The sequence below is a fragment of the Ambystoma mexicanum genome, chromosome 3p (assembly GCF_040938575.1).
Source record: "Ambystoma mexicanum isolate Mex_15411 chromosome 3p, UKY_AmexF1_1, whole genome shotgun sequence".
Lineage (NCBI taxonomy): Eukaryota > Metazoa > Chordata > Amphibia > Caudata > Ambystomatidae > Ambystoma > Ambystoma mexicanum.
Window position 1 is genome coordinate 830,305,831 of NC_090925.1, and position 21,893 is coordinate 830,327,723.

The following is a 21,893-nucleotide window of genomic DNA, read 5'->3' on the forward strand; positions in this document are numbered from 1 at the left end:
ACCCATGCACCAGCAAATTGAATGCACCAGAGCCATTGGCCACGTCAGAGCTACTTGAATCAATGTGGGAAACGTAGCAACTTATCCCTTTGGACCCCGAAAGATAATGGATATTTGCTTATCCTGAAGGATGAAATTTGAGGATTCCGTGAGTACTAGTCACATCCTCCACCCCGGTCGGATGCTGTCATCCCCCCACTTGATTGCATGTTCTCAGCCTGCGGCATTTCTGTGACACGACTTAACTCACATACAGACGCACAACTCCATTATAGCTTCAAGCCAATGGCATTGTGGGGAGGTTTATGAGAACCCTTAGAAGGACAATACAACACAGAGCAAGTGAAATCTTCCTTAATCAAGCACTTCTATGTAGATTCACCGCAGGCCGATTTCATTGAAACCCGGTTGCCAGGCTCTAGCGTCAGCACTGCAGGGAATAATTTTTCCTTTTGTGGCGACCCCTTCCCCACAATTCCCTAATGTGGGGGACACCCTTGCAACCCCCGTTCCCTCCCCGTTCCTCCTCCCCCATTCCCAAATTTCTATTGGCGGGGACAATCCAGACACTCCCAACTCCTATTCCTATGACCCACCCCCCAATTCCATACAACATATCCGCTCAGACATACACCCCACACACACTCATACATGAAAAATGGCAGCGGTGCGAGGTATAAATCCCAATAACACAACATACTGATATTATACACCACCTCCAGGCAGGCTCCCAAAGTTTTACCAATACCATCAATCATTGTCTCCGTCTGAAATTGATATTGGATACGCTTGTCAAATTAAGGAAAATGTTTGTGTCTGCAACATACATTGACCTCCGTACAGCGTTAGATAGGGTCCCCAGGAGCAGGTTGTGGATGGTGTTGCAGGACCTTAATATTCTAGTCACCTTAGTGAGGGCTATTCAAAAGCTGTACAACAGGAACAAGGCTGTGGTTAGATGGAATGCGGTTGTAATGCGGATGGTTCCACTATTAAGGATGTAGACATTCAGAGGGGCGTCCACCAAGGATGTGTTCTGGCCCCTAAGATTTTTTGTTTATTAATGGGGTCATTGGGGACTTGCTTAATGGCCCCTCTGATGCCCCTAAGATGGCTGGTGAGTGTTTTCCAATTATGGTATATGCAGATGAATGCAATTTTGTTGTCTCTCACTCCAGTGGGGCTGAAAAAAAAAACGTTCACACTTTTCTTGCAGTTTTGTGTGACTAGTGGCTTAGCAATTAACATCCAAAAAACCAACGCAATGGTGCCTGAGCAGTGCAGTGACAAAAAACGGTTTAGGGCAAGGCTATCCTTGGACGGTCAGGCCACTGAGCAAGTGTATAGTTATGATTATCTTGGTTTATGGGTAACTGATGATTGTAAATGGACTTCCCATATGGATAGAGCTGCTGTGTCCTTGACACAATATAGTGGTGCATTGGGAAGATTTGCCAGGGAGTGGTGCATCCAGCGTTATGCTGGAGGCCTATAAACCATAGGCGAGGCCGGCTTCCCTATATGGGGTGGAGCTATGGGGTGCAAATGATTGCAGGAAGCTCGAGGTCTTGGAAAATAAATCCCTGAAGAATATTCTGGGACAGCCGATTTGTGCTCCAAGTATGCCTGTTTTCATAGAAACCAATATGATGAGGATTGGGTCCGCCTGTAAGTCTAGACCTGAATTCTTCAGCATTAGGGTTTGGTCTACGCCAAGGTTAGCCAAATTTAGAGACGCCCTTTTGGATGTTGTGGGGGCGGGAGGAAGGCTAGTGGGGAGAGGGAGGGGTTATATGGTATGCCCATATAAAAGAGGAGCTTTATAAGCTAGTGTTAGGGGAGTTTTCCTAAAGTCCTACTGTCAGTAAGACTTTAGTAAGCTATCCCAGTTGTTTGTCAATCCCAACTCTTAGTATCAGTCTGTACTAGCTCAGGACCTTGGTAGTGTGGCAGAGCAGTCAGGCGTATCTTAAGAGGAAGATGTGACCCCAATTGTATTCAGGAAAAAGACTGTGGGGTCTTTACAGGTATGGTGTTGCAGTAAAAAGTAGTGGTAACTGAATTACCGTCACTTTTACCACACCACCATCCTATGATTTAGGAGGTAAAGTGGAGGAAGTACATCCAGCACTTTGGTGGAGGTATTTTCTCAACTTTACCTAGAAAAACTGGAGGAATTACTGCAAGTGGAATGACCACCTATGGTAAATCTTCAAAGTCCTCAATGGAAGACTAACTCCATATACCATCACTCATGATCTGGCGAATGTACTGCTAATACGAGTGGCAGATGAATAAGGCAGTATTTCCTTTTTTTAATTTAAATCTTTTTTTATTAAGGAAAAACAGCCAATGTCGGCCCCACCCTCCCAAGGAATCCAAACTAAGCTTACCCTCTCCTACAAAATAATATTTAATAAAGCTAAAATGCACATTGAGGAAAGGCGATACAGTAAACCGGTTGACAGTCTCTTCTTCGCTGCTCGGAACTCCACGTCACTCCATCTGTCGCTATTAATGCACAGTTTGTGGCCACATTATCCATCCTAAGTACAGAATGTAAAGGGCTGGTACTCCGTCCCCAACGCAGCCCGTTGGATATTTACTCCCCTGTGGGCTCGCCCAATGCAAAATTGACAGGACTAGATTTATTGTTTAAACAATTCCCACGATCACACTGCTTTGTCGGACCCTCGCCGATTCACAAATGCTTGCCGCTCATGCACACATAATCTGAAGACGACTCCCTCTCACACATCCGTAATCGGTCCTTCAGGAAACTTCCCTTTATATGAGAAAAATAGTTTTACGAGCTGCGAACAGCAAGCAGTAGCCTACCAACATTAGCATCATTGTGCCAGTCTTCCACTTCTAGTCCAAATGGCATAGGTTCAGGTCCCAGAAACAAGGACACTCACTGAATCTTACTCAGCCTGTCCTTGACTACCACCCAAAACCTATGGACAATAAGGCAGGACCAGCACAAGAGTCCGAGTTCCCCCATCCCCCTTCAGCATACTGGGTACGTGGACATTTTCATCGCGATCATTCGGACCGAAGTATAGTAATATCGCTGGATGGTTTTAAATTGAATTTCCCGGTTTCCCGTGTTGTCGGACACATCTTTGATCATTGAGAAATATGGAGTCTCAATAGGTCGCGAGATAAGAGATCTACAGAGACTGGGCAGCATTGCAACACGCCTTTAACTATTGCTAAGTGGCCCTATGACCTGTTGACACCCCATCCAAAACTCACAGTTCAGACAACACCAGTTTGCGTTCTCAAGGCATGTGGTTACTTTCCCGCCGTTGCTTACTTACTCTGTATGGCGGTTTTAAAGCAGAGATATGTATTTTCCCGTACCATGTCCATAGCCTGTTTCTTCCTTTGCATGGTGTACCTGTAAAGTGTGCTGTTTCCATATAGGTCCAGAACTGTATCTACCAGAATGCAAAGAAAACACCAAATCTGTACTAGAATGCTCATATGCGACATTGGGCATCTTTAGTTGGCTGCAGTATTTGCATGAAAAGGTGAAGAGCACAACTAGACCAATGGTGTGATGTCATTTTTGATTTGTAAGGTGCTACACGTGACATTCGCCTTGTAGCGCCTAGAGATCTAATGCAGGTGTATAACTATCCGTCATGTCGGGTGTGAGTAATGCATCTTTGCTTATCTGCATTCAGGGGTTTGCTTTTGAATTATAAAGGAAGTGCTGCAAATGACAGAATGAATGAAAAGAGCGCAGGGCTGGATGTCCTATTCACATGTGACTCGGGAGCAATTCGAGATGACAGTATAGTCCGCTGTGGATTGGTTATATTATTTATTAAGGGTGCTTTCTTTTTTCATTATTTGGAATAAGCAGGCCAAATGTGTTGCATTCTGTGTATAAGTGCAGAATTGCTAATAGTCCTTTTGTTTTGCTTGTCAAACAAGTAAGAAGTGTAGAGATATCGCGAGACTTCCAGTCTCACGAGATCTCGTGAGTGGAGACAGAAGCTGCAGCTCCGGCACGCGAAGCCCACAAGATGGAGCAGAGGGTACGGAGCAGCACCAGCTCCCCTGTGCTCCTCTATTGACTGACTAGCATCCATCATTGGGCCCAAAGACTAATATTGCAGAGGGCAGTTTTGCAGGGCCTGTTGCCCACAGTTATGTGCAGTGTTATTATTACATAAAGAAGGCTAATGATGTTAAGAGAATAAAGAAGTGCCATCATTGAATTCTCTGTCCACTGCGATTTATTATACAACATTATTGGCGACAAGGATCAAGACTTGAACTCACGCGGTGCCATGCAAGAAGCAACACCACCACCGCAATTTCTTCAAACGCCAGTTAGGCCTGCCATCCCAGGGCCACAATGGCAACCCTTATTCACCACGTACCTAGAGGCCTTAGGTGGTGCAGGCTACACGGCAGCGAACACAGAGCCATGCTACTGAATGCGCTGGGCGTTGAAGGCCAAAGGGTGTTCGAAAGTCTCACCCCTGAACCAGTGGCGGGCGACAATGATGACGTTTTTAAGGAAGCGGTTAGAAGAATAGTCAAAAGATTTGCCAGTAAGGAGAATACTCTTCTACACAGGATAGGGTTTTACAGCCGCAAACAGGAAGTGTCCGAAACAGTGGACGACTATGTAACCAAACTACACGAATTAGCCGCGCTGTGCAACTTTGGAAACAATGTAGAAGGATTGATCTGTGACATGCTAGTGGTACATACCAACAGCAGGAAGGTGCAAGACAAATTCATTCTAGAAAAAGAATTGCAGCTAGAAAAAGCTGTCGAAATCGCGAGAGCAGTGGAAGAGACCGCGGGAAGGAGGAAAGAATACGCCAGTGGACACAGCCCAGCGGAAGTGCAAGCGATAGCCTTCCGCCCAAAGAAGGAGAATCCAGTCTTCGACACGAGAGAAGAGAAGTGGGCAAGGAAGGAACCGTTAAAATGTCACAGATGCACCAGCACAAAACACTTAGCCCTCGACAAAGAATTCCCAGCAAGGAACCAAGAATGCTCGGTGTGCAAATAGATTTGACATTTTTCAATAGTGTGTCGATGGCGGAACAAAAGAGTCACCAGCGTCAATGCCGAACACAACACAGAGAGGGAATCATCCTCTGACGAGGAGGGGAGGCCTACTGTCATAATGGTGAACAGCCCAAGGGCCAGGAGAGAAAAGCCTCACTGCCCCATTAAAATAAACGGATTGGAACCAAGAGTCATGGCGGACTCAGACTGTGACTTAACTATATTACCCCTGCGCACATACAAAGAGATAATGGGCACAGAGACAGTCAAAGTATTCAGCATCCGGCACAAGCGCAGTGTTCGGAGGTGCATCCATTGACCTACTTGGCTATATCAAAGGAAAAGTGGAGTTTAAAGGCAGAGAGACCACCACAAGAATATACTTCAGTCAAGAAGGCCCAGCAGTGCTAGATTGGGATGATCAGGCTAAACTGCAAATCAAGCTTGACCCCAGCACAGAGGACCAGGTGTTGTCAGTCAGTTCAAGAGGAGCGCCGGTAGCCAGAGAAGATTATCCAAAACTGTTTTCGGAAGGGCCTGGACACATCAAAGGCTTTGTACACAAAATACTACTCAAAGCCAACACGGTCCCCGTCAAACACAGAGTAAGGCCAGTACCCGTGACTGCTAGCGACACGCTCAGAAACCAACTTGACAAAATGGTGAAAGAAGGCACCATCGAAGAAATCGAAGCATCAGAGTGGCTGAGCGCGGTCGTGCTTATAAAAAACTAAATTCACAAGAGTTAAGGGTATGCATTGATCTCCGCAGCTTAAACCTGGAAGTAATCGCGGACAGCTACCCCCTGCCAAGCATTAACGAGTTAATCCTCATGATGAAGGAAGCCAGTGTTCTCCAAGTTAGACATGAGGGACGCGTACCATCAAATACAGTTATACAAAGACTCCAAGCCATTGACCGCATTTATCACCCCGTTTGGCACCTATCAGTTCACAAAGATACCGTTCGGCCTGTCATCTGCAACCTCAGCGTTTCAACGCATGATGGACGCACTACTGCGAAACGTAAAGAACGTGTCCTATTTCCAGGTTGATATCCTAGTGTACGCGTATGAGCAAACACATGATGCCACATTGAAGAAGGTCCTTACCAAGCTGCAAGAAGCTGGAGTGAAGTTAAGGTACGAGAAATGTGTACTGAAAGCACAAGAAGTCGAATATTTGGGGTACAAAATATCAGCCCAAGGCATAAGCCCCAAGCAGAACCTGCTGCGAGCAATAATCGAAGCTCCCGAACCTACCAATAAGGATGAAGTGAGGTCATTCCTAGGACTGGCGGAATATTATGCCAAATTCATCCCCAAATTCTCGGAAACCTCAGCGCCGCTTCAGGAGCTACTCAAAAAAGGGTCAGAATTCACATGGCAAGAAGCTGAGAAGAAAGCGGTGGAACGCATCAAACGACACATTGTGGAAGCGCCGTGCCTACAACCGTTCAATCCTGACTGGTGTACAGTCATCACCACGGTTTCCAGCGTGTATGGATTAGGAGCCGTTCTCATCCAGAAAAAAGGAGACACAGAACACGTAGTGGCATTCGCCTCCAACGCCCTATCCCCAGCTGAACAAAATTATTCCACAGTCGAGAAAGAGATGCTGGCCTGTGCATGGGCTGTGGAACACTTCAGGATGTACGTATGGGGCACGAAATTCAAGTTGGTCACCGACCACAAGCCCCTCATTCATATGCTCAGTCCAGGAGGCACCAAAGTGTCGACACCCAGGTTGGCACGCATAGCAGCCAAGCTGCAAGAATACACCTTCGAGATACAGCACATCTCAGGGTGGAAGAATTCACAGGCAGACTGCATGTCAAGATTGCCAGAAGGAAAAGACAAAGCCACCACTTTCCTGCAAGAAGAATGCATATTAGCGTCTATCATAGACCTCAAGGCACCAGACTACCTGGATCTGAGCGAAAGACATTGGAGGGAAGACGATGGGAAAGACCCCACCATGGTGAGAATCAGAGAATGGATCAGGAACGGATGGCTCGATGAAAGGGCAGTACCAGAAGGAATGAGACCATATTGGAAAGTGGCAGAAGAAATTTCAGAGATGGACGGCATAATCATGAAATCCGACCAAGTAATTCCACCCACAGGAATTAGAAAAACCATTCTGTGCAGAGCCCACGCAGGGCATCTAGGGAACACCATGACGCAACGAAAAGTGAGGGAAGCATATTGGTGGCCCTCCATGGATCAGGAGATTCGCACAATGATTGAGAGATGCCATGAGTGTCTCAACAGTGATAAACGCTTAAAGCTCAGACAAGCTCCCATGATTCCCACAGAGATCCCCGAAACAGTGTGGTCAAAAGTAGGACTGGACTTTATTGGACCATTGGAGGCGATGACGCCCGAACATCGATATGGCATAGTGATGGTGGGCTACTTATTGAAGTGGGTTGAAGCTGAGTTTGTCCCCAACATCACGACTGCCACCGTGATAGAAGTCCTCACCGCTATCTTTCAGAGGGAAGGACTCCCCAGTGAGTTAGTGACAGACAATGGGATGCAGTTAATTACTAGAGACATGGAGGTGTTCCTGCGGAAACACAACATTTGTGTCAGGGATGGCACTCTATTAAGAGTGGCATAGGACACCCAAAAAGGGTTTGGGTGGTTGTGCCTAAATAAAGTGGACAGAGAAGCACACACACAGCTGAAAGGAAAGAGAACGAAGAGTAGGCAAGAGTAGCAAGGAAAAGGTACAGAATGAATTCCCTCTTGGGGTGTATGCAGATATAGGAAAAGAGTATTCCACGAACCTTAGGAAATACTCAAGCCTTCTGCACAGTTTGCTATAACAAAGGCCCACGCTGTTTGCTCATGGCTTGGAACAGCAGCTATGGGTGTCTGTAATGTAGAAACGAGACAAGGGAAGGGGCAGAGGTTGACTGATGGGAACCAACAGACAAGCTCTGTACAAAAGGGTCTACAAACAGGACAAGAGAAGATACTTACAGACAAATCCAGGAAAAGGAGGTTGATAGCAAACTAGCAGAAGGAAATGAAGGGAAAGTCGTGTAACAGGATAGGATAGCAGAGGACAGTAAGGAACAAGGTTGAGAGCTCAGAGGAGCAGGAAAGCAATGAGCAAGCCCAGAGGAGCAGGGCTGTAAGGTAGAGAGCCCAGAGGGAAAGGGCTTAGGGCAGCAGAGTAAAGCAGGCTGCACGGCAAGGAACCCAGAAGGACCGGGCAGCAAGGAGTGAGCCCTGAGGGGCAGGGCCGCTGACCGTAGAAGGTTGCAGAGGACTGTAGAGGGCTGCTAGGCCGAGAACCCAGCGGAAAAAGGTAGGTAGTAAGCAGCGGAGCGTGATCAGATGCAAAGTAGGAAGCCCAGAGGACAAGGGCTGTAGGCAGCCGGAGTGAGGCAGGCTGCAGAGCAGGGAGCCCAGAGGACAAGGGCTGTAGGCAGCCGGAGTGAGGCAGGCTGCAGAGCAGGGAGCCCAGAGGACAAGGGCTGAAGGCAGCCGGAGTGAGGCAGGTTGCAGAGCAGGGAGCCCAGAGGACAAGGGCTGAGGCTGGAAGGCAGCAGAGCGTGATCAGCTGTAATGTAGAGAGCCCGGCAGGGCAAGGGCAGAGGCTGGAAGGCAGCAGAGCGTGATCGGCTGCAATGTGGCGAGCCCGGCAGGGCAAGGGCGGAGGCTGGAAGGCAGCAGAGCGTGATCGGCTGCAATGTGGAGAGCCCGGCAGGGCAAGGGCGGAGGCTGGAAGGCAGCAGAGCGTGATCGGCTGCAAAGTGGAGAGCCCGGCAGGGCAAGGGCGGAGGCTGGAAGGCAGCAGAGCGTGATCGGCTGCAATGTGGAGAGCCCAGCAGGGCAAGGGCAGAGGCTGGAAGGCAGCAGAGCGTGATCAGCTGCAAGGCAGGAGCCTGGAAGAGCAGGGCTGAGGCAGGGAGCCCAAAAGGCTAGGGCTGTAGGCAGCAGGGTGTAGCAGGCTGCAAGGCAGGACGCCCAGAGGAGCAGGGCTGAGGCAGGGAGCCCAAAAGGCTAGGGCTGTAGGCAGCAGGGTGTAGCAGACTGCAAGGCAGGAGCCCACCAGGGCACTGGAACAAAGAGCAGGTGAAATCAGGAAACAGCATATAAAGTTTGTAGCTCGAAGCAATAAGGTGCCGGAAGGACTCTCAATGCAAGAGACTGAGCTCTCCCAGGCAGCAGCCTTTATACTGCCCAGCCCAGCACAGAGACAGGCTAATTGGATGCACCTGGCTCATCACACCTGCAGACAATCGGCCACCTCCCTCTCTGTTCCTGAGCTGGTGGAAGCAGAGCAAATCCCTAGGGCTTCTGGGGATTGTAGTTCTGATGAAAAAAAATAGGAATAGCCAGGAATGGATGGTTATAGCCAAGTGCATTATGGTAAGTGTAGTTTTCTGGGAAAAATAAAAAGGCACCAAAGTCTTGCAAATGGGAAATAAAGTCCAAATAGTGAATAGCGGTTGATCCAGGAGTTTTCTGTAGATAAATGAATAACAATTTGTCCATATTGATTGCCAATGTATGCGCCCATGGCGCAGGCATGACAGTATGCCCCTCTACAGGCCCCTTTCCAGGCTCCCTGAAGACTGACCAACAGGAAGAAGGTCTGTCACACCGTGAAAGAGTCTTATTCCAAAAAGGCATATCATGAAGCACAAAAAACTGTTTAAGGTTGTAATGTGGGAGTCTTGAAAGGTGGAGGCGGTATCAATGTGCTGAACCTTTACGGTAGAAATCAGAAAAGACAAAGTCTTTGGAGCACAAAACCCAACAGAGTGTTCATGAATAGAGGAACTGTGAATGTCTGTTACAGGTTCCATGGCAAAGCTTGCTTTGAAAGGTGACAGTAAGGTGGTGAAAGGTGGAGCCAGAGGTACAGCAGAGTTGGTTGCTTTAGCAAGGTTTCCCAAGGCATCAGACACAGCAATGGCAGAGTCAAGATTAGCCGCAGAAACGTCAGGAGTCACAGTGGCGGGTTCTCCATGATTTGTAGGAATTTCAGAAGCCACCGCAGCAGAGAGATCATGAATGGCTGTGGATAGTTCCGATGCTGTAGCAACTGGGAGAGTGGGTGCCATAGAAGAACCAGCGGACAGGGACGCACCTGAGACTGATAGAGTAGAGTCTGGTAGTTTTAGTGCTGCAGAGGCGCCAGCAAGAACAACCGGAGCTGTAGTCCCAAAAGAAAAGTTGTTATCTGACTTAGCAACAGGTTCTGTCCTTGCAGGCAGAGAGGAAGTGGGTGCTTCTGCTGCGAAAAGAGAGATGTGAGCTGCTGCAACAGAGCAGATTTAGAAGTATTAGCAGGAGGAGCAGCAGAGATTGGGCTAGCAGATACAGGAACAGGTAATAAGACAGATGTGGGGTCATGATTGGGTAGGCGTTCTGAAGGCTGATCTTCAAAGTCTGGTGTGCTCAAATTACTTGGTGGGTCTGGGGTATTGACTGATGGAAAGGCTGGATTCCAGGCAGGTACCGGGTATTGTTCAGGATTGGAATCATGGTCTAAAGTCCCAGAACCTGAGTTACTGTGGTTGGAAAGTGAAAGAGCTGTGTCAGACTTTAGAAGGGATGCATATGCTAAATTTAGGTCTTCCCTCTGCTTGGTATAAATCGGTATCCTTTTCTGCGTGGCAATTCCAGGCCTTACCATGTTGATCTCTAAAGACAGTATTTCGGGTGTAGGACATTGTGTCAAAAGGTCTGGAATATTGTGTCCCTTCATAGAATTTTTACTATGTAAATAAACAAAGTCATCATAGAGATCTTCGGTCTTTCTTTTAAGGCGTAGGAGTTTTTCTTGTAGCAGGTATGTATCATTAGCCTGATCTAAAGCTTCAGAATCTGGTGTGGCAGAAAATTCTGTTGTAGCAATGGGAAGACTGACCTTAAGGTTATTGTGGTTGGTAGATACTGGGGAAGTATTAAGACCACCGATGGTCAGTATTGGTCTTTTGTACCTAGGACTAGGTGAACTAACCTCAGGATACATAATACCGTGTCCTGTCAAATGAGGGTTTCCAGTAGACTGGGGAGCTTGCCAATCAGATCTTGAACATATCACTCTAGCAACAGCGTACTCTGGTTTAGAGACCCCCACAATGCGTGCAATATCCTTAGCTGTAACAGTGTTAGAAAAATTATCAGGCTCAGGAGTGTCTTTCACTGTTTGGGCTAACAAGATCTGTAAGAATTCATTATCTTGCTGTAGCTCTTCAACCGATAAGGACTGCGGATCATAGTCGCAAATGTCATAATAGTTATACATGGAAGAAGGGTCAGCAAGCCAGTGAGTGTAGTACCGTGCTTGTAAATCTTTGTTTACTAAGGCAAGACTGTTCTTTAGACTAAGGTTCTTGTTTGCTGTCTTTAGGGAAAGCATAGATTTTTGCAAAGGTTTCTTAACCCGAAAGGAAAGCATCCTTGGTCTGTGTGTGCCTTTCCTGCCTATGGAACAAGACATTTTTGGCTCTTGCATTCTGTCAGGGATGGCACTCTATTAAGAGTGGCACAGGACACCCAAAAAGGGTTTGGGTGGTTGTGCCTAAATAAAGTGGACAGAGAAGCACACACACAGCTGAAAGGAAAGAGAACGAAGAGTAGGCAAGAGTAGCAAGGAAAAGGTACAGAATGAATTCCCTCTTGGGGTGTATGCAGATATAGGAAAAGAGTATTCCACGAACCTTAGGAAATACTCAAGCCTTCTGCACAGTTTGCTATAACAGAGGCCCACGCTGTTTTCTCATGGCTTGGAACAGCAGCTATGGGTGTCTGTAATGTAGAAACGAGACAAAGGAAGGGGCAGAGGTTGACTGATGGGAACCAACAGACAAGCTCTGTACAAAAGGGTCTACAAACAGGACAAGAGAAGATACTTACAGACAAATCCAGGAAAAGGAGGTTGATAGCAAACTAGCAGAAGGAAATGAAGGGAAAGTCGTGTAACAGGATAGGATAGCAGAGGACAGTAAGGAACAAGGTTGAGAGCTCAGAGGAGCAGGAAAGCAATGAGCAAGCCCACAGGAGCAGGGCTGTAAGGTAGAGAGCCCAGAGGGAAAGGGCTTAGGGCAGCAGAGTAAAGCAGGCTGCACGGCAAGGAACCCAGAAGGACCGGGCAGCAAGGAGTGAGCCCTGAGGGGCAGGGCCGCTGACCGTAGAAGGTTGCAGAGGACTGTAGAGGGCTGCTAGGCCGAGAACCCAGCGGAAAAAGGTAGGTAGTAAGCAGCGGAGCGTGATCAGCTGCAAAGTAGGAAGCCCAGAGGACAAGGGCTGTAGGCAGCCGGAGTGAGGCAGGCTGCAGAGCAGGGAGCCCAGAGGACAAGGGCTGTAGGCAGCCGGAGTGAGGCAGGCTGCAGAGCAGGGAGCCCAGAGGACAAGGGCTGAAGGCAGCCGGAGTGAGGCAGGTTGCAGAGCAGGGAGCCCAGAGGACAAGGGCTGAGGCTGGAAGGCAGCAGAGCGTGATCAGCTGTAATGTAGAGAGCCCGGCAGGGCAAGGGCAGAGGCTGGAAGGCAGCAGAGCGTGATCGGCTGCAATGTGGCGAGCCCGGCAGGGCAAGGGCGGAGGCTGGAAGGCAGCAGAGCGTGATCGGCTGCAATGTGGAGAGCCCGGCAGGGCAAGGGCGGAGGCTGGAAGGCAGCAGAGCGTGATCGGCTGCAAAGTGGAGAGCCCGGCGGGGCAAGGGCGGAGGCTGGAAGGCAGCAGAGCGTGATCGGCTGCAATGTGGAGAGCCCGGCAGGGCAAGGGCAGAGGCTGGAAGGCAGCAGAGCGTGATCGGCTGCAAAGTGGAGAGCCCGGCAGGGCAAGGGCGGAGGCTGGAAGGCAGCAGAGCGTGATCAGCTGCAAGGCAGGAGCCTGGAAGAGCAGGGCTGAGGCAGGGAGCCCAAAAGGCTAGGGCTGTAGGCAGCAGGGTGTAGCAGGCTGCAAGGCAGGACGCCCAGAGGAGCAGGGCTGAGGCAGGGAGCCCAAAAGGCTAGGGCTGTAGGCAGCAGGGTGTAGCAGACTGCAAGGCAGGAGCCCACCAGGGCACTGGAACAAAGAGCAGGTGAAATCAGGAAACAGCATATAAAGTTTGTAGCTCGAAGCAATAAGGTGCCGGAAGGACTCTCAATGCAAGAGACTGAGCTCTCCCAGGCAGCAGCCTTTATACTGCCCAGCCCAGCACAGAGGCAGGCTAATTGGATGCACCTGGCTCAGCACACCTGCAGACAATCGGCCACCTCCCTCTCTGTTCCTGAGCTGGTGGAAGCAGAGCAAATCCCTAGGGCTTCTGGGGATTGTAGTTCTGATGAAAAAAAATAGGAATAGCCAGGAATGGATGGTTATAGCCAAGTGCATTATGGTAAGTGTAGTTTTCTGGGAAAAATAAAAAGGCACCAAAGTCTTGCAAATGGGAAATAAAGTCCAAATAGTGAATAGCGGTTGATCCAGGAGTTTTCTGTAGATAAATGAATAACAATTTGTCCATATTGATTGCCAATGTATGCGCCCATGGCGCAGGCATGACAATTTGTCAGAGGAAAGCAGCGTTGTATCATCCACAAGCAAATGGACTTGTGGAGAGAGCAAACAGATTCATTAAAGGAGCCATCCAATTTGCGACCGCCTCAGGGATGGATCCCCTCAAGACAGCCAAAGAGGCCATCGCAGCTCACAGACTAACGGCCAACGGCATTACCCAAATCTCCCCATTTCGCATGTTGAGAGGGAGGAGAGCGGCGTCCACACTAGTGCCACCGTGGTTGGCCAGAGTAAGAGAAGACGACGAAGTAGACATGTCGGAAGTAGTATGCGGAATAGAGAACAGCAAAGCAGGCATGAAAAGGTGGAGTGACAGAAGAAGGACAAAACAAGGTTGGGACGTAAAAGAAGGAGATTGGATCAAAGTACGTTTACTGACCAAAGACCAAATGACAGATTCAAGGTTCAGCAGGCCCATAAAAGTGATTCGCAGAGGAACCAACCATGTCCGCACCGAGGGTGGCCGCACATTGAACATGGAGAGAGTAGCCATGTTCGAAAAGAGTCATGAGGGAGAAAAGACCCATGAAGGACCTAAAACCTATGAGGGACCAGACAGAGAGACTGTGAGAGAACAAGAGCCGGAGACAGGCAGAAGAGAGGTCGAGGAGGAAGAAGTTGAAGAAGACGCACCCATGGTCGTTCAGGAAACTGATCAAAAGCTGGACGCCAACAGCGAGAGGGATGACCGGCCGAGAAGGGAACACAGAAAACCAGTGAGATACAATGACTATGTCATGCAGTAATTTGTTCTGCATTATCAAAGGGAGGTGTGTAGAGATATCACGAGACTTCCAGTCTCGCGAGATCTCGTGAGTGCAGGCGGAAGCTGCAGCTCCCGCGCGCAAAGCCCACAAGCTGGAGCAGAGGGCACGGAGCAGCACCAGCTCCCGTGTGCTTCTCTATTGACTGACTACCATCCATCATTGGGCCCAAAGACTAATATTGCAGAGGGCAGTTTTGCAGGGCCTGTTGCCCACAGTTATGTGCAGTGTTATTATTACATAAAGAAGGCTGATGATGTTAAGAGAATAAAGAAGTGCCATCAGTGAATTCTCTGGCCACTGCACTTTATTATACAACAGAAGCTTTATACATTTTTAAAGGTATTCAGTTGACCTCTTCTTTCACACATTAAACAATCATCCACCATGGGCTGCTGTGGAAACTTGGTTTTAAAATGCATATGGCCAATCACAGTTAAGTTAGCACTTTCCCTAAGGAATTGGAATTTTGCATTTGAAAGGGTTACCAAAGAGAGACTTTCCCCCATGACACATTTACCGTTAATTTCTCTTTGATGTTGGTCTCATATCTTACCACAGAGCTGTAAGTAACAGCTCACAGGAACGAGGCCAGACAGGAAGCAAAGTCATGACAGTTCTTATCCGAACTTGTGCCTTCAGACCCGACTGCATCCTTTAAATCCGACAACTGAGCAACATTAAAGTGGTGTCCTACCCCATCCTACCTCCAAATCTATATAGCCCTGCTAGTATGAACGAGATGGTCAGCACCAGGCAGAGCTGCCTTTCAGAGTCACCAGAATGTCATTAATGTTCTGAGTTTTCTAATAAACACATTTACCTCTGATCTGCTACTTTTGTTTAGTATCTGTATTACCTTGTGTTCAAGTGGGCGATTTACATTTCTTGTTTCAGGAAGTTTTCCAGACTCCGACGCCATGAAGCAATTGAACATTACCGTCTTAGATGCCAACCAATGCAGCTGCCATTTTGAGGAAGACGACAGCCCCAACAACGAGACAGCAAAGCGCATGATCTGTGCTGGTAACCAACAAGGAGAGGGCTCCGCCTGCCTCGTAAGTACTTTTGAGCAAAGCAATAGCAAAGAGAAGGGGGCGGTGACAGATGGCAGGGAAGGGATGGTGAGAGCAATAGAAATGGAAGCAGCCAGTGGACCAATAGGAAAACATGTAAAAAGAGGGAAAACGCAAAACAGGTTACTTTTTGGAATATGAGTCATGTATTTATATTAAGCACAAAGAGAACCAATGAGAGGGAAAGTGTCACAGGCATGACCAGCAATGAATCCAGGTCAGGCTTAGTCTTATTAATCAGGCAGAGATACTCAATGGTTTGCAAAAGGTTAGTGCATGAGAGCTCAAACATGGGTGACTTCACAGATCGCTGAGGGGCAGTGTAGTTTTCCATATTGTTGTAGGGGAACTAATTCCTGCAGCACTGGGCATTATTCATAAACGAAAGGTTAGTCATGTGAGCAGAAAAAGTTCTCGATTACATTTACATATTCAAATTTTGTCTATATGCATTTCTATATATCAAAACAGTAAATAGGAAAAATGTACAGATGGAAGCCTGCTTGTGTATTAGTATCACAGTAAAAAGCATTAGTAAATAGCCACGGAAAAAGGTGCCATGACATTTGCAGCAGCTGCAGCAGTGCTGCACAACTCTGGCCCTTGAGCCTAAAAAAATATAAGGCTTTCAAAATGACCACCCAGTATGTAAATTATGCCCTATTTGGAACTACTAGATGCAAATTTATCCTATAAAAATTAATCTTGTAAAAACTGAAAACACAGACCCATTTGGGACCTTCGCGGTCCAGAGTTGTGCACCCCTGCCTTGCAAAATGCAGATTTGGCTTATCTTTAACACGTTACAAGTCATTAAAACGGCAGGTGGTGTATTTCTTTCCCATGGCTTTATGCAAAAAGAATAAAAAACGTTCAGTTTTTCAGATAAAATTATTGCAGAAGACCATTTGTGGTCTGTAGGCCGCAGAGACAGAAGCCAGAGGTACAAAAGGTTGCATACAGAAGCGTGACCTGCTGTGTGCCAGGCTTCGTCTGTGGTTCGCAAATCGATGAGGAATGCAGCAAGAGCCTGCAGCAGGTAAGCAGGGTGTGAAGGCATCATGAAGAAGGGCACAAACAACAGATTAAAATGTCAACTCAAACACCTTTATTAGAACTTAAATGTCAGGATGGTTTAAGGCCTAACTTGCCCTATGCTAGGATGACATTTTCCTACTTAAAGAAAACTATGGAACGTCTGAGTCAAGGAGTTCAACAAAAGAATCTGTCTATGTTCAAAACCTATACTTGCCCTCACAACTAACTCTATACAATGTGTAGGGATATCAGCAACCAAAAGAAAGCAGTGTTTAACCTTCTGAGCCTCTTCCAACTCGCAGCTACTTTTCAACCCCCTTTCCCAAGTGTGAAATAGTTTCATAACAAAGTCTCAAAAATGATCCTCCATAGACTAAAAGGGAAATCGTTTGGATCAGAACCTGGTGTTCCCTTACCCAAGTTTAAGGCAGTTCATAACAGAAGTACTGTGGTTTTCTTCCCTGTGTTCAGAATAGTTCACAACAGAAGCACTGGGGTTCCCTTCCTCAAGATAGTTCATAGTTTGTTTTTTTCCTTCCATTAGTTGATTTGAATTTAATCCATTATTTTGAAAAGACCATCTGCGTTATTTTGATTCAGTTCAATGTTTAAATATGTTTATATGTTTTACAAAGTTGAGCGATAAAGATTTCTTCTTGTTTACACCATTGACATGTCTATTTCGCAGATTGGAACCTTCCAGAACTGCTCCTTCTCTTTCGTTAACACTTTACGTGATCGTTAATTCAATTAACAGTTTCAGACAGACTTTAGAGAATGTGTTCCGCTCCTTTCAGACCCACGCAACCGCTCGTTCACAATCACTGGTTCATTCACAGCGCTCGCGGTCAGTTTCACACCAGGTTTCCTGATCTCTGAAACTCATCAGCTTCCTCTGCAGGCTCCCCGCATATCGTGCTGGATTCGCTTCAACTTGATTGCCTCCAGGTTTCCCTCCTCTGGTCCCGAGACACTCCTGCACTCTTACAGCACAACGGGAGAACAAGCACTCTGCCTCTTCATTAGAAGGCTGGCCCTTCAGTATGGCGCCTTCCCTTGCAGTTGCACCCGAGAACTCCTGTTCTCACGCCATCTCAGTTCAGACCGCCAGCTTCTGCAGTTCCTGGTATTCCGATCCTTGGCACACAGCAGCTCTGCATCCAACAGCTCCCGGCAGTGTCTCACCTTTCTCTCCCTCCACATGCTCTTTTGGTTTTCCCACCTTTTATACATCTGGGATTTGTGAATGAGCTGCGGGTTTGAGTTTTCTCTTTCAATTGCCTGACTATAGTTAGGCCTATTAGTGAGACATGCCTGGCCCTTGTAGTGGTATTCTTCTGAGGCTCTCTTCCTCGTCCCAGTACTAAAACGGCATGACTGAGACAAAATATGGGATGCTGGATTACAATAACAAATAAAGTTTGGAGAAAGATTAGGTAGGTTGTTATTAGGAAAAGGGGATACCATGTCTCGCCTATCTTATATTTAACCCCTTTTGCTCGTTTTCTGGTACGTCTAGACTGATTGTATCTCATGCCCTTTTCTTGGTCAAGGGGACATATGTAGGAATACCCCATTACTGTCTTTGGAATGGAGGGTTCTTCCTGGAAGGGGAATGGGGAAGACTATGTCCCGCATGAGATGCTTGAAAACAAGTTACAACTAGATCCTAACAAGTCTGAAATTATTGTATTTGGATCAAAGCAAAAATGGAAAGCCTTTCTTCCTATGACCCCTTGTCCGTTTCTTTTTGAAGTTGCATGTAAGTATTCAGGCTCAGTTCAAAAATTTGGGTTGCATCTACAAATGAATATGGGTCTGAAGCTGCATATAAATAAGATAATAAAATCAGTCTATTTTCAACTAAAAACACAAAAACCTCTCCTTCCTCTTATTTCAGAAGGGGACAGATCCACTGTGATTGGTACTTTGGTCAATGTGAGGCTGGATTATTGCAATGGGCTCCTGGTGGGTTGCCCAAAATACCAGCTGCAACGCATCGCAGTGGCTCAAAACTAGGCAGTTTGATTCATCTTTTCACTTCCCTGGAAAGGATCAATTTCAGAACTCCGCAGGTAGCTTCACTGGTTGCCAATCCATCAACGCATCAGGTTTAAATTACTATGCCTGGTTTTTAAGTGCTTGCGGGGGTTGGCAGCAGAATATATAGCGGGAAAAAATCAAAAGCTATAATCCTCCAACATCTTTACAGTCACTGAGTCAATACCTTTTGGTGGTTCCGTCTTCAAAATATACTAGGGGTGACAGAAGATTCTCAATAGTTGGGCCTCGAGTCTGGAATGAGCTGCCACTCTATTTGAGGAAAATAGAATCACTGGCTCTGTTTAGGAAACAGCTTAAAACACATCTTTTTGAGTAATCTGAAACATGAATCATGCCCTTGTAAAAGTTCTCTCTAACTTTAATCAAATCTGCGCCTAGATGTGGCTTGCCACTTGGTTCCCTGGGGATATGCGCCATATAAATTTCAAAATCAATCAAATCAGTTTCCCTCCTAATCCCCAAAGATCCTTCACCCAGGTGATCCTCCCTTGCTTCTCCACCCCCAGGGTCGGGATCCAAGAGTGATGGCCTTTCCCTGGCAACCTGTGTAGAAGATCCCAAGGCAGCAGAAGTGAGAATATCCTCAGGTTTCTCACATGGGGCAACTGGGGGAAGAGGCAACACAGTGGAGGGTGTATGTGGGGGTAATCCCCCTGTAAGGGAGCTGGAGACCGACTTTGTGGGTGCAGCCATCTTGGCCGGGAATATGCAAAGTGGGCCTCTTGTTCCCAGATTTCAGACATCGATCCCAGAAAACATCCAGTTATGCAAGTCTTATTGAACAAAAAAGAAAAAAAAAGAAAAAGGTCAAAACATTCCACAATTGGCATAGTTACAATTTCAACAATTAACATGCATGTTTGGTCCGCATTTAATTGGTTGGGACTATAACACTCTATAAAATATTACAGGTAAAATGGTTCTATGCCTGTATATTAATGTGGCGATATAGGCGGTGGGCTGACCCCGATGGTAATGGCCCGCCACCCAAGTTAAGGGCCCGGACCAAGCGACGGTCCCATAACGCGGGTGGCATTGCTGTTCCGGGAGCAGTCGGTGCACTACCGAGGGCTATAACGCCATTAGCACCTGTATGTAACCACACACGGGTGCTAAAGGTGAAGTTAAAAATAAAGAAACATACCTTTTTTTAGTCCTGTGACACTGCATCGGGAACCAGTCAGTTTCCAGTGAATCAACACTGAAAACGGACTCCTGTTCCAGATGCGGTTAGCAGGACTGACGGAAGGTAAGTTTATTTTATTTTTTATTTTTTTTAATTAACCTTTAGCACCCACATGGGGTTACTCCCCGGTGGTAAAGGCTTTATGGGGAGGGCGGGGGATACAGTATAGGCACAGGGAAAGTGTTGCACAGCTGTGGGGGAGCTCAGAACGCAGGTTAAATCAGAGGATACATCCCCTGATCTGAGCTCTCTGATTGATATGATAGTTTATTTATATAGCGCCTATACACAATGTGTTTCAAAGCGCCTCAAGGCAAGGGAGGTAACAAGGGAAAATACAATGACATTCTTACAGGCCATGAACAGTAAGGATGTGAAATTAACTATCGTACTCGGCCTGACGATTGGCTACCTCCCCCACCCAGGGTGCTGAGGAAGCGTACACTAATCAGGGTGGCTTCAGTTCATAGACGGATGCAGTGTAGTGGGTTTTCGATGTGTTTTTGTTTTATATAAATCAGTAAATCAATGACCAAGTATCAAAAAGTTAAGGGAAACATTTATTTTGCTGAAAGTAAAAGGTGTATAGAGGAAAAGAGAGAGCCCTTTACTTACTGATTTAATGTCCCAGGCTAGAAATATCTTTACATCACTAAAAGTTGCTCACAGATATGGGTATTTACCACATCTCATGTATTAGTGTCGGATGGGAAAATTTACTAGCATTGGGCTAAATTAGCATACTGGGAAGACTCTTGACCTTATAATGCATCTAATATATAAAAAATCTGAAAAAATAAGTAGCATAATATAAGGCTTGTTGTTCACAGATTTGTTTGTGCTAAAATGATTCAGTTTTTGCCATTTCAAAAGTATCATATGGCTCTAGCAGACCCCTGTGGTTGGTGTGGGTGCCTGAAAGACAATACTTATGATGGCCGTTAGATTTTGTCAGCGGTTTCTTAATCTGCCGGTAATATGTCTCTGCTGTGGGGCATAGCAAAACAGAACGAGATGACTTCAGACTTGGCTGCCATCTTGAATCTCGTGCTTGCGCACAGCACGCCACTGAGCAGACCACCCTCACCTACTCAGTCCGGGTCTGACAGCAGCTGTACTTGCTGTTCATCAAATGCCCATGGTATGCCATAAGATCCGGGTAAGATTTCTACCTACGCTGCTTCATTTGGGCTGCCAAAAGGGGGCTTATTATCTACAAAGTCGCTCTGGCATTTATGTGCTTGTAGCAGCTAAAGAGCCCTTAAAAGAGCAAGCAAATTAACTATGGGCTATCTGTGACGGTTCTCTGCCTCACTCCTGGGGCAAGGTGGGGCGGTCTCGGGGACCCCCAATCGAGGGGACGCTCTTATAATGCTATAATTGACTTTGGATTCAACCTGACAGACATTTAGGACTAAAAATGTAAAATGGTCTGATAATCCAATCATCAAACCCAAAACCTTATTCAATTGCAGCTCTAGTTGGGCTATGTTGTGGCAAAGATCCAATGATACCCATAGCATAAGTCGCCCCACTATACTGACCCTGCAAGCCCTTGAGTGCCTGAAAGTGTTAGGTGGTGTAACCTGGGGTGTATAAAGACTTCATCATCCATAGCTCTTGGAGCTCCCACATCTGCATTTTGCTGATGGCCTGGCCGGGTACATGTGTCACATTTATCACCCCCGAAACCTTCCAATCTGTGCCGTTTGGTATAGATAGATGGTTTATAAAATTATTGATAAGACATTGGTTCCAGGAGAATACACTTTTGGATTTTCTTGATTTAATGTATTGCTTTAATTTGTCGCCATCGCTGGCGTATTTCTATTTACGGCACACTCTTTATGTTGGTTTACAGACTCCAATGGGGGATTCTCTTTGAAAGGTTGATGAGAAATTGAGAGATTTAGCTTATTATTGAATGAAAAGAGCTTGCTGTCATATCCCAGTATTGAATTAAGCTACTTCTTGTTTTAAATTATTCAAATCCTACTGGACATTACACTCTGCACAAAACAACACCCTCAGTGGCTATTGACGAAAGGATTTCTTTTCAAGTGGTTGTCAACATGTCTTCTTCATTATGTTCAGGGACTTAACATTGCAACAGTGTTGGCTGGAATTCCTCGCCATAGGCTGGAGCTGATTACGTTTTAGAGTTGTTCAACGTCTCCTCTTGACCGGATTCCGTGTCGCA

The 21,893-nt window shown here is 46.8% G+C and overlaps 1 protein-coding gene across 2 annotated transcripts in view; it reads left to right on the forward strand.

Annotated features, from left to right (window-relative positions):
• PRSS53 (serine protease 53) overlaps nt 1-21,893 on the forward strand; it is a 552,473-nt gene that overhangs the window by 513,326 nt on the left and 17,254 nt on the right. For both annotated transcript variants that reach the window (XM_069651910.1, XM_069651909.1), the window contains exon 13: nt 15,227-15,387. In XM_069651910.1, coding sequence (XP_069508011.1) covers nt 15,227-15,387 — 161 coding nt within the window. The remainder of the gene's footprint in view (nt 1-15,226; nt 15,388-21,893) is intronic.